Source organism: Morone saxatilis, unplaced genomic scaffold, assembly GCF_004916995.1.
Source record: "Morone saxatilis isolate NCDOM2014 unplaced genomic scaffold, NCSU_SB_2.0 Contig8, whole genome shotgun sequence".
NCBI lineage: Eukaryota > Metazoa > Chordata > Actinopteri > Moronidae > Morone > Morone saxatilis.
In genome coordinates this window covers 11,752,648-11,765,927 of record NW_023340257.1, presented here as the reverse complement: position 1 = coordinate 11,765,927, position 13,280 = coordinate 11,752,648, and the positions used below count along the sequence as shown (strand labels likewise).

The 13,280-nt window shown below is 42.3% G+C and overlaps 1 protein-coding gene across 1 annotated transcript in view; it reads left to right on the top strand.

Moving 5' to 3' along the window:
* Positions 1-3,788: 3,788 nt before the first annotated feature.
* Positions 3,789-13,280, top strand: part of stard10 (StAR-related lipid transfer (START) domain containing 10) — a 15,562-nt gene continuing 6,070 nt past the window's right edge. The window contains exon 1 of the mRNA XM_035680735.1: positions 3,789-4,724. Within this exon, the coding sequence (XP_035536628.1) occupies positions 4,566-4,724 (159 nt within the window). The 5' untranslated portion in view covers positions 3,789-4,565. The remainder of the gene's footprint in view (positions 4,725-13,280) is intronic.

Below are 13,280 nucleotides of genomic sequence, written 5' to 3'. Positions count from 1 at the left end.
AAATGTTGTTTTGCTAGAAACGTCTGTGTCAGTTGCTATGGCGAGATGAGAGGGCTATCTCGTACATACTTCCGTGTTCGCTTTATTCCAGTTAACTGCAGTGGGTACTGTGTAGTGAGTGGGTACTCTGTAGTGAGTGGGTACTGTGTAGTGAGTGGGTACTCTGCGTAGGTGAGGGTGGTACTCTGTAGTGAGTGGGTTTTATTGTTATGTTTCAATGTCGGCAAAGAGATATCGAAAGAGCCTCGAGACAGAAAAACAGTTAATTTACGGTTGACCCTCTTGTGCGCATGCGTGTTGTTGCCAAGCGCTAACGGTTACTTTCGCCGTTTCTTGCCTAAAACAACCGCTTTATTACACGATGACTGTCCATTATTTACTGTTTTCGGACAGGACGGAGCTGCTTCGGTTGTCTGGTGGTTTCGTATACACATAAATATGATGACAAGCGGTTGTATTGTCAGTGTACGTGTGGTGGTTCATCATGGCCGCCAGGTGGCATCAAAGCACAGTGAAATGATGTGGTGTTGGCTGCACAGTGCACAGGAGGGGAAATGTTTCGGACATAATATTGAGAATTGCTGGATAAATCAATCAATTATCCTCATTTAATCAGGCGAATTACCATAGATAGAGAGTCGACTCTAAACCACTGAGAAACACAGCTTTTAAAAGAACACTGCCCTTTAATTACAATATAAACCATTCATTCTTTCCTCTAGTGTGTCAGTCCTCTTATCTCATTTAAATGATTCAAATAGGCCTGTGTTTCTCAACATCCTCCTCTTTCATTTGTACATGTTTTATGTTGAGAAGGAATAAAATATTAGCATGCATGCACAAGTGTCACACTTAGACAGCGTATTATTGATGATATTGATATTATTGATGCACCGTGGGCCATTCTCCCCAGTGTAAACACACTTACAGTGATAATGTCTATCTGCTTTATTGTGATGGCAAAAGAGTGACAGAGGATAACAACATTAATGACTGTGAAAAACCTGATGGACTTGAAATGGTTTAAACAGGAACAACAAAAGTGGACTATCACACACATGCTAAAGCAGGGCTGTTGCCATTGCAGTTGCTCAAAGTTGAGAGGAAACAGGTTGCATGAATTTATTACTTCCTGCACAAGAACTCTAGCCTGATATTTCTGATAAAAATATATCAGCTTGTCTTGAAAATTGTAACAAAACTGCATTTTGAGAGCGTCTTGCTTCACATGAGAGGTTTGTGTAGATTTTTCTGAGAAAATTTGATGCAGCAGCAGCCAATTATGCAGACAGGAATTGTTCATATTTAAAGCAATGGTACATCAGTTAAAGAAATAAAGACCCTTTTTATTTATAGGAGGAACAGCTGGGGGGCGGATTGTTCTGAAATCTGATTGGCCTACTACTTGCATATGAGGTTACCACTACAGATACAGTGTATTCCAGGAAAAAATAAGTAACACAGTGTTGCTGATAATGCCATTTTCTTGTCACTGAAATTCAATCAAAGCTAAAGCTCAAACTGCACCCAGCAGTAGGCCTCCCACAGAGCACTAGCTGCAATGTATTAGGTATGTTGTATGCTGGCAGCTGGCAGTAGGCTTACAGTGTCTCACCACACATGAATCATGGACATCACGTTCTGCCAACTTAAATCCACTGGCACCTTTACCAGCCATCTCATCTAAATGCTGCAGGGCTGTCAGTCAGGGTTTGTTTGTTGGGGTTTTCTTGTGCTTTAATTGATGGTTAGGGGATGACACGCAGCGAAGGGCCACATGCTCAGCCTTGGCACACAAGGCGCCAGCTCTAGCAGGTCAGCCACTTGTTGCACCCCAATGGATTCGCTATTGTAGACACCTGACAGTACGTTAATTCTCCCCAGAAAACACTAACCTGCCGATATGTATTGGCTCATATCTGTTTCTAAAACATTTTTAAAACCTCACTATTGATCTCAACAACAATGAGATTATGTAATAGCTGATATTTGTGTTCTTGTCCTTTTTTCACAGCAGGGGAATCACAGGTGGAGCTAATGACTAATACTTATGGCTCTGTTCTAGCAGTCATTGCAATGTAATGCAGCAGTTCATTATCTTATTACACTTGAGTTTATCACGTCAAAATGCTGCTCAACTCTAGTTTCACTTAACAGTTTTCCCCGATGCCCCCCAGTTTGGGAATAACTGTTTCAGGAGGTCAGAGGTCAGTAAACTTTTTTTTAAATTTAGTTATTAATACCCAAAAAGCTGCATTGCTCCTGTGCAAAGCAAGTGAGTAAAGTCCACGTTTGCAGGAAGGGATCACAGCTAAAGTTATTCTGTGATGGGTGTACATGCATCCACTGTAGATTAGACAGTAAGTGACTGTGGATCAGAGTGGTAGGCTAAGCACGTTGGCTGCACTAAAGTACCCGTCAACCAGCACAGAAAAAAAGGTGTACAGCCTATTTGTGTTTCATATCTACAAAACCAAAGGTGCACCTCCGATTATTTGGGCCTCAGGATGTCGTGAGAACACCCACAGATCAAACTGAGTGAAGGAGGCCGATAATGGGCTTACACACTCCAAGATGAAAGGAGGGAGAGTGATGAAACAGGACAGGCTGAGTGAAAATAGATGGAGACATGAGGCAGAGACAGGGAAGCAGAATCTAACAGACACATGGTGACAAAATATTGCATTATAGGACATTTATAAGACGTGTATTGTCCTCAGTAGCAGCGACTTTATACCTCTTGTAAATGACAACTTGAGCAATGAACAGTGCATGAGGAAGCATAACAAAAAATACTTTACACGTCAGCCTACAGGAGCCATGCGCGCTCCCGATGCTCCGTGAACTAACTAGTTTACAAAAAGGTGCCCGTGTGTGGTGTGATAGCGCGGATTGCGTTCAAATACTGTCAGGAATATGAAAACGATCCACAAACAGAGTGACCATACAGGAGTCACCTGCATGTTTTTAATCTTCCACCGCATGCAGCGTCTTACTGATGAATCCTTCATAAAGGAGTGCTTGAAAATAGAGTTTAAAGTTTTACACTCACAATGTAGGTCTCTTCTCCTTCCACAGCTACCTGTAAACTGGCAGACCATGTTTGACATAAATAAATGTACCAAATGGGAGCCAGTTGCTGAAATCTCTAAACAGATCTGAAATGCTTCCAAAGTTTGTGCTACGCCTTCAGTTGTTTTTATCTACAGTTCAATGGATAGATTTCATACACCACTATTACATTACTGTTGGTGCAACCAAAATTATTGTGTTCCCATTAACAAAATATCAACATATTATGTTCCCAAAATGTTACCTACTCAAATTCTATCAATTCAATGTGACCAATAACATAAATTAAAGCTGTACTCGATGTATACCAAAGCAAACATGTCAATAACGCTAATGTTACCACCTGTTTCTGATTAGGGTTAATTGGCTAAAGTGTTATCTGTTCTCAGTTTGCAAGAAATGTGCTCTGCTAGTGGTTAAAAACTCCAGTGAGCCCCTTTAAAAGTGTTTCATAAAGCACCAATCAACAACAACGTGAAGCACTTGCAGCATTAAGTAATTACAACAGGCATACATAGCACTATTTATCATTCAAGTTTTCATTCGGCTATAACTTTACAGCTCAAGCAAGATGAAGGGGGAAAAGTTGAAGGGACAAAACGTCCTTAGGGCAGAGCTGGGAGCCGTACGAGGAGCCCGTAAAGGCAGCACAGGGAGGCGTTTCCACTGTAGCAGCCGCTGCGTCGCCTGCCTGCTCAGCCTGATTCCCCCTCCCATCCACCTCCTCCTCCTCCTCTTCCTCTTATTTCTCACCGACCGCATCCCCTCCACCACCTGCCACAGCAGCGACGCAGCGATGGAGAGCTGCTGCGAATTCATTTAAAGCCCACGGAAGAGGACCTGAGGATTGAGAGACTGAAAGAGAAAGAGCGAGAGATACAGGCTGAGGTGAAGACAGACACAGAGGTAGACATAGAGGAAGAGAGAGGAAGAGAGAGAGAGAGAGAGAGAGAGAGAGAGAGAGAAAAGGCAGAGTGACAAGCAGGAACACAGAAACATATGGTTTGTCTGATGAGCGGCTGTTTCTGAGGAGGACCCGGGCTAAAACTTATCCAACCACGGCGATCGGCTGCGAGGCACATTTTGATTCGTCCATCTCATTTTTGGACACTTCTTTGCCTTACATACATATATATTTTGCGTGCTCTCACCTGTGCGAGGCTGTGGCTGATCAAACACCTCAGATTAGTTTGTGCGCGGCTGGATTGCGGCTGTTGTAACCTCCCTGTACGCGCACACATCCACACGCACACGGATCATCACAAGACGCGGCGCAGCCCTACAAAAGCTTCTTGCGAGGAGGAAATTGAATTAGACAAGTTCTATCCCCACAGCACAGGAGGAGGACAAGAGTGGCTGGCTCTCGGCTCTCCCTTCATTTGTTCACCGGCTCATCGTGCCTCCTGCGGGCCCACCAGGAGTCTCTTATACCCCCTCTCCTCTCCTCTCCTCTCCTCTCCTTCTCCCCCCCCCCTTCCCCTACACCGGTAACCATGTCTGGACAGACTGTGACCATCCCGGACGACCGGGCATTTGCCAGCTTCAAGGCGGAGTGTCTGTGCGAGGAGGGCTGGAGTATGAACTACAGCAAAGGGGGCATCACAGTGTGGAGCCAGGGTCTGGAGGAGGGGAAGTCCGTCCACAAAATTAAGGTAAGACTGTTTAACCAGCCCCCCTCCTAGAATATGTTCAATTTAATTTAAACTTAATTCAAACTAATTCCAGATAAAAGACTGGACCTACAACAAAGAGTGCATCGCTTTCTATAAAGTAGCTTACTTGACACATAACAAAGCTTTACAGGAATAATAGAAAGTAGTGAGCAGTCATTTGCAACACAAAGGGAAAGCGAGGAGAAAGGAGAGCCTGTTTTACTGTATAATACAGTTGGCAGTGAATCTAAATTCCCATATGATTTAAACTGCTGACATGCTTTAACCACTGCGCTTTGCTGCATGGTAGTTGCAGGGGCTTCTGCAACCCACTTACAGCCTGTTACATTTAAAGCAAATGCATTTGGATGACACAGCATCCTGTATGTTGTCCCTCTGCAAGCACATAAACAAAAAATCGCCCCAGTATGACGATAACATTGCAGCTGTAAAGCCTGCAGTAGATAGCTGTTTAGTGACACACTCCTCTAATTATACATGTGCATTGTGGTGAGGTTGTGAATTTATGCCTGTAACTGTAAGAAATCCCCTCTACTGAAGAGAAGTGAGAGCAGGAGTCAGCCTCAGGAGGCAGTTTTAATTCACTGGGGACACTATATTCCTTTTGCCAGTGAAACTATTTTTTCATCCTCTACCCTAAAGCACATGAGGTAGTGCTGCGTATAATGTGTCCGCATAGTTGACTGCTTTGGAGTTGGTTTAGCATTAATTTAACACACGGGGAAGTGAACGAAAGCACGCACTGAACTAGTACAACAGACAATAGAACTGACTTGGGCTGAAGTGAATAGTCAATTAGCTGATAGGTCAAATGAATCGATGTGTGTGAGTGTCAGTCTTTTATTCAGTGGTTACAGCTTCTCGAATGTGTGTATCTTTGGGTTTATTGACAGAGCATGCAGGTTAAAGACATTATTTTGAGAACTTGTGATGGTCATTTGTAATTACTTTTATTAACTAAATGATTAACCAGGTCTAGAACTGCTTCAGTGAACAGAACACATGGTGCATTAGGTGGAAAACAAATGTAGTTCCTGATCCTTGTTTAGTTAAGGTAATAATGTGACAGGCATGTGAAAATACTTGATCGGCAAACTTTGTTATCTAGTCAAATAGCAGTCGTGGCAGCTTGTGTCAAACGGGAATGTTTGTCTTGGGAGTCATTGTGGAGGCATCGTGAGGACAGCAATGTCACTTTAAGCCATGGAAAATCTGCTGCGTACAAGCTAACGCATTATGTTTGACCAGAGTCATTAATAATGCTTTGTTAGTGTTCTGGGGACGGAGGCCCAGAGGAAAAAATACATTCAGACTCGGCCTTCACAGCACATTTGTGGCAAAAACCTATTGTCTCTCGAAAGAGGAAAACGTGATTAAAGGAGCCGTTTGAGTTTGCACACATGTTAAGACGCAAAGTGAAAGTTTAATACGACCTTCAGTTCTGCTTTTATATGGTGAACAACATCATTGAGATAGTGAGTGATGCAGTTTGGTGGGTCAGGTGATCTGTGTCACCATTGACTGGCTCAAGTTGCCTATTAATATATCAAATGTATATAAATACCTACTCACAGTACATTCACACAGTTATATTGAGGTAATATATAACTACTTGAATAAATGGTGAAAGATTTTCATCCTAACCACTGCTACTGCGCCTACATTTATATATAAAACATTATATCACCATTATACTTGCAGTTCACTTTGCCAGTGCACCTACAGTCTCCACTACAGCCTCAAACCTGACTGACTGGCAATTTAGTGCTTAACTGACTCAAAACCTCTTGCAGTGTTGTCACTTTCACTTTAAGACAGATTTGGCTTCACAGCTGACAGTTTTGGGAAGGTTTCCTTTCACATTTTCAACCTTTATAGTACTTACTGATCTGACCTGACATAAATATCTGCTTACTGCCACTTATACGTTATTCCCATAGATAGAGATGGAAATTAAACACATTCTCCTCTGTGTAAATGTGTGTGTACTTTCCTGCTGGTGTATCCGGATCTGAGGAGCGTCAGCCAGCCACCAGGTGTTTACTTGTTAAATAGGGTGGTGTGTGTGTGTGTGTGTGTGCGTGCACGCTTGCATGGGTGTGTGTCTGTTTGCGTAGGGGTGTGTGCAGGGGCTCACAACAGCAGAGGGCTTTTCCCAGCCCCCTCTATCTATCTTTGTACCTGTGAGGCAGTTACTGTGTGTGTGTGTAGCTTAGTTAACAGGCCAATCAGGATTGTATTTTCCTGTGTGATTCCTCAGACTATGTCATGTGTGTGCTGAGAGGTGTGTCATGTCTGCATCAGCAGGGGAATAAAGGGTGTTTGTGTGTGCGTGTGTCTGTGTGTGTGTGTCTGTGTGTGTGTGTGCGCGCACAGAGGATAAGGTTCTGCCTATTCATGCTTTTTCATGCAGGACAGGTGTGTTTCCTCACGACAGCTCTGCAAACAGAGAGATGTAGAAAGTGGACACACACACGCACACGCACGCGCACGCACACACACATTTTGAGTGGGTGAGGCTTATATATACAACTGACACTTTATCTTTATGTAAATATGACCGTTACAGGAGCTTGATTTTGCATGGTACATCATTATCTATGTGCCGTTTTCTCCTCTGCAAATCTACACAAAATGATTACATTAATTGTAGCTGTGTGTAAATATGGTAGTTGGTGTCTGTGTATCATGCTCATAGGTGTGTGTCTGTGTGTGTGTGTGGGGAAGGGAAGGAGCATTTCAGTGATGCCACAGTAGCAGCTCTTCTATTTATAGGGACAAAATAAAAGCATCGCATCTTTGCTGATGCATGTCGAATGATTAAGTGAGTGTGTGTGACCTTAACGCGCCTCTTCCTCTCCTTCGCTGTTTGAGTTTCCCTCTGTTACTTATAGCATTAAATAGCAGTATACAGAAGAAGTGACAGAGAGAAGAACAGCACTGGCAATGATCATTATCTTTAGCGGTCAGATTATCATCATCTCATGTATTATCGTATCTTTTGCGGCTGGCCATATTCATCAAAATTGATCTATATCAGCGGTGTATCGCAGCTGTAATCACTCACAGCTATACCACCCTGCATCATCCCTCATCATCATCATGCACAGTATTGTACTCCTGACTCCCACACACACAGCAATGAACAATGTGTGGGTGTGTTTTAGTGTTCTAGGTGATTTTGTTTATTTTAATAGTTTTGACAACCTGTGCAGAACAGGTCTCTCTCTCGTCACACAGCACACACACACACACAGCACACACACCACGTATAGTACTACTGGAAGACTCCTGGGTTTTGCCTTCATCCCCGCATGACACACGGGAAGCCCGACTCTGAATCATAGCATTCACCCCTTCTTCTTTATTTATTTATTTCCGTAATTGTCTTCCGCAATCATGTTTCAGGCACCACAGCAGCAAATGACTGAGAGCTGACAGGTTTGGCTGGGACAGAGGGAGGGAAAGGAAGAAGAGTGGCAGGAGAGCAACGAGAGTGGGGGTGAGATCCAGGGAATAAGGAGAAGGGGTTGGATGTTCGCCGGTCAGAGTTGGTATTGTGGCGTGCAGTGGGCATGTGTTTGGACTTGGACAGCAATGAAGAAAAGGCTTCCCACACAGTAACAAACCACACCTATTGTTTGTTAACTGCTTGTCGCCTTTTGTCTCCCTCCTGTCTCTTTTTGTATCTTTCTGAACTGCTCGTCAGCCCGCTTCTCTCTATCTGCGTCTCCTTGCTTCATCTGTTGACTTTCACGCATAATTAAAGACGCGTAAATAGAATTACGAGCACACGTGTCGACTCTAGTCTGGCTGTATGTCTTCATCCTGTTACTGGATCGTCTTTCCTTCTAGAGTTCTCTTCTTTCGTCTTTTCATTTGTTGTCCCTTCTCCTACTCGCTGTTTAAGGCTGTTGCCCGTGGATCAGCGAAGCACATCAACTTATTCATCTCTGGTCTTTTCTGACCTACAGGTCTCAGCTCAATCTATGTCTAATACTATCACACACACACACACCACAACACACACCACAACACAACACACAGCACACGACAACACGACCCCACCACAAATCACACACAGACCACACACACACACACACAGACACACAGCCAGATATCAAGTATGAAGGCTTTACTGATACTGTGTACTCTGTCAGGTATTTGCCAATGGTCGCTTACTGTAGACATTTGCCGAAGTATCTGTTTTTTTGCTTCTGATGCAGCATTAAACAAAACGGGCTTTGGCACAGTCAGTGTGACACTTAAAAAAAAAACTAAAAAAAAAAAAAAACCATCCTAGCTCGTTGTAGTGTTGTTTTGAATTTATTTGGGAAGTACCCTTTCCACCACAATTACGGGGACAGCAGCAGTTACGTTTTGAATCTTTCAACCATAACTACACAACCTCTTGAATTGCTGGCCCAATCGAGCCTACGCATCTGATACATGAGTATGAATAATTGGAGCTAACAAGGACATTTTCAGTATCAGTACTGACCTTGCAAAATCATGTATCAGTCCTCCTGGCTTAAACAGAAGCATAAATTAGCTAACTAGAATGTCCTTATTAAGATAAATGAGTAGACCCAGCTTAATCTGATGTCACATTCATTCTTGCTCTCTGGCACCATTCTTCACTGCTTGTTCTCAGTGAGGTTTTTGTGTTTTGAGGGTTGTCAGTTCAATTTAGTATTTCACTTCCCTGTGCGCTACAGTGTGGCTGGTTGTGAAGCCCTGTGTTGTTGTGGCTGTGTCTAGGGCTATATACAGAGTAGACATTTATTTAAAACAGCCATCGTAGGTTGTAGGCAAGCAAGGGCGTGACGCATGGTTCTCAGCATGACAGTTCACAGCGGGGACAGATGTGTATGTGTTTAACTTGATTCATAGGTAGCCTTGTAAAGATAAACAGTTTACAACTAAGTGGGGACATTGAGAGTCTATAATTATCTGTGTCCCCGCAATAACTTAATTTGGGTCTTTTGCTGGAAAAGTTTTTCTTGAAAATGGGATTTTTTTGTGAGTGTCTCCATCCGTTCACTTGTGTACCTTTCCACTTTTCTTCCCCTGTTGTCCTTGATTTCCCTACATCATCCTGTAATTTCCTCTCAGGAAAAAGCTTTCGCTCCAAGGAAGTATTGATTTTAAATTTGTGTGTGTGCGTGTGCATGTGTCTTACAATGCGTGCGTGGTGTTAATAGATATCCTGCTGTCAGTCTCTAGGTATGGCAATGTCATCAGTGACGGTTTAGTCGGTCCATCAAAAATTAGCAATGTAGCATGCTAACATGCTAAACAAAGATGGCAACCCTTGTACCTGCTAAACAGCATGTTAGTATTGTCCGAGCATGTTAGCATACTGATGTTAGCAGTACTGTGCCTAAATACAACCTCACAGAGCTACCAGCATGGACACCCATGACTCTTAGTCATGCTACTTTACTCGTGGATCTGCAGAATCATTTATTAATCTTTATATGAATGAATGAATGAATGAATGAATGAATGAATGAATGTCTTTAAATGACAAGTGCATATGTTGTGCTGTTACACCAATGGTGTGCGCAGACTGTTGCACCTGCTATTATTATTATAGGCTGAGAGGAGACCTCCCGTTTTAACAGCTGTACAGCCAAGTGTAGAGTGAAGTTGGTGATCATTTTCTTAAATTAAGCCTTCAGGGAACAAGGGGGAGAAGATAGTGCAGATTGAGCTTTAAACTCTCTGGACGGATTTGTAATGGGAACTAAAACCATCTGGGACAGACAACTACTCTCGCTCCATTTCTTTCTCATTTATTCTTCTTCTCTGGCTCTGTTTTTCTCTCTGTCCCTTTTGGTGTCTCACTTGTTCATGGTGTCTCTTTATGTCACGTGTCCTCCATTGCTCTGTCCTTCTTTGTTGTTGTTATTAAGACTAATTCCCCCTGACAATTGTAACTGTAGTAACAGGTTTACTCCAGGGCTGCAGACCTGTCTTTACACAGGGTGCATCTACAGTGTTATCTACTCCAAAACCTGATAGGCAGGAGTCTCCATGGTTTCATTAAGAAGCTGCGACACACCTACACCAAACATCCAAATCAACAAGTATGAATGTATACGCACTTAATTCCTCTTGGATGCTATGACTATAATTTATCTTAAGGTTTATTTAAGTAGATTTTAGGATCCAAAATGCTTCCTGGCGTATTTTGACCTACATTACTTTTTGAATAATGTTTTAATGAATCTGGGGGACAGCATGAATAGAGTCAATCTGATCTTAAAAATTTGTATATATTTCATGCATTGGTCCAAACAGCAGGGGACCTGTGGACGTGGACTGATTTTGTCTCTGTCCGTCTTTTACTAGCTGTGTTGTTTTCCATATAACAGCTCACGTCTAGTAATGAATCATCTGTGGTCAGTGGCCTGTCTCTTGATTCTCTTCTTTTTTTTTTTTTTCTCTCTCCGTTACACACGCACTCACACGCACATGCACGCACATACACACTCACACACGTCTCTTTCTCTGCTTTCTCTCACCATCTAACGTCTAATCATCAGTTGCCATATTTGTGTGTGTGTACAGGATCTCTCAACAGTTATATTAAGACACACCCTCTTCATTTATTTGTTCTGTTTGCATATCAGATTAAGTATGGATGTTGAATTTTGTGCTCGTCTTTGATGTGTTCGACAGGGTTTGTTTTAGTTTCACACCCGGCTTTTGTCGGCATGAACACCAACAAACTGTAGCTCTTCCTCAACAATGACACAGTACTTTGCTGTGCTTTATTAAAATCTAATGGATTTTCCTGCTTCATAGCTTGCATTGGATAGAGCTCTGAAATGTTTTGCATGTTGCAATAGTTTTGCATGATCAGTAGAACCCGATCAATGTGGGAGTTTTGAGTGAGATACCGATTTTAGAGGGAATGAGAGTGGATCTTTTGTGTGTGGTCTGTCCAACAATTCTGCAATGATATGACTATACAAAGGCACTCAGAAGGCTGCTAAATAACTTTATTAAAGAATGTTATGTGGGTATTTTCCTGCCTTTATTTGAGAGTGTGCAGCAAAAAGCTATTTACAAATGTGAGTGGAGAGTTGTGTAATTTTCAGATTTGTCTACACATGTACAGATTTGTGTACACATTTTCAGATCTATACACACATTTACAGATTTGTCTACACATTTACAAATCTCAATACATTTGCAAATCGGATTACACACACAGATTCTGAACACACATTTGCAAATTCCTGTACATAGTTACAGATTCTTTTCCACATTTACAAATCTAAATATGGACACACGGATTGACAGTTGACAATTGACTTTTCACTCACATTTGTTAGTAGTTTTGCTACACACTCTTGAATAAAGATAGGAAAATACCCTCATAGAATATAATAAACATGTTAAATACTTTAACATATACATTGCCAACCCATTCTAGTTGACATTGCTGAGAGCTACTTCTTCTCTTTCACTCTGTGCTGCTTGGCACAGTGTTACACATCGCAGCGCACTCTGCTGGATAAATTTAGCAGTGACACAAATAAATTACCACAAGCTTTTTCTCGGCATTATTTTCTGGGAAAATACAGTTTTTATACACACACACACACACACACACACACAGTCTCTGATATAGGTTGGGCTCTAATGAGACAAGACATGCTGTGTTTGTTGTGTATGAGACTAGCAGATATGTACAGCAAGAGGCTGTTCACCAGGCCAAAATATAATAAAACGGGAAAACAAAACAACATTCATAAAACTTGATAAACATGGTGTAGTGGAGCTGGAAGGGTCCAGAGCTCCTCTGAACCTCCTCCTCCTCTGTGGTCTGCAACAGACCCAGAGTCCAGCTGCTTTTCATGCTAGCCAGGCAGAATAAGCAGGAACTGTTTTTACACAGAGTGACAGGTGGATACAGTAACTAGTAGCACAGAGAGAGCCCACTGCTCGAAAGGAGATAGGTCTGCTAACTAGCCTACCTTGGGGTTGTCTGCTGAAGACATGAGTCACCTGTATCTGAGGCTGAAAATGAACATGGCACGTTGGGGGTTTCTCACATAAACTAGATGAATTCCGTAACTTAGCGTATTGTGCCGACCAGCTAGTAACTTTAATTTAATTTCAATGTTTTGTCTACAGAGTCTATGAGTTAAACAACTCGACAGTAAAGAACCTCAAAGAAACTAGTGCCAATCACAATAAAGCTAACGCACGTCGTACCTGGAAGGCGCAAGGATACTGCACGCGCCTGGGCATTAGGCCTATATGTAGGCCTAATTAAAACAAAACGTGTTGTTCCGCAGAAACAGCTTCTTTAATGATGAGGAACTACTTCGACCTTCACTTGAGACCTAAATTGTGACTGTAAAATCCACAAACTAGACCAATTCTCACTCTTGGAGTGTGTGAATCAAGATTCAGTGCGTTTGTGAAGAAATACATGAATTAATGAATGAAGAGTACAAACGCCCTTTACCATATATTACTAATTAGACTAATGGTACACATCATTGACTTTAATGA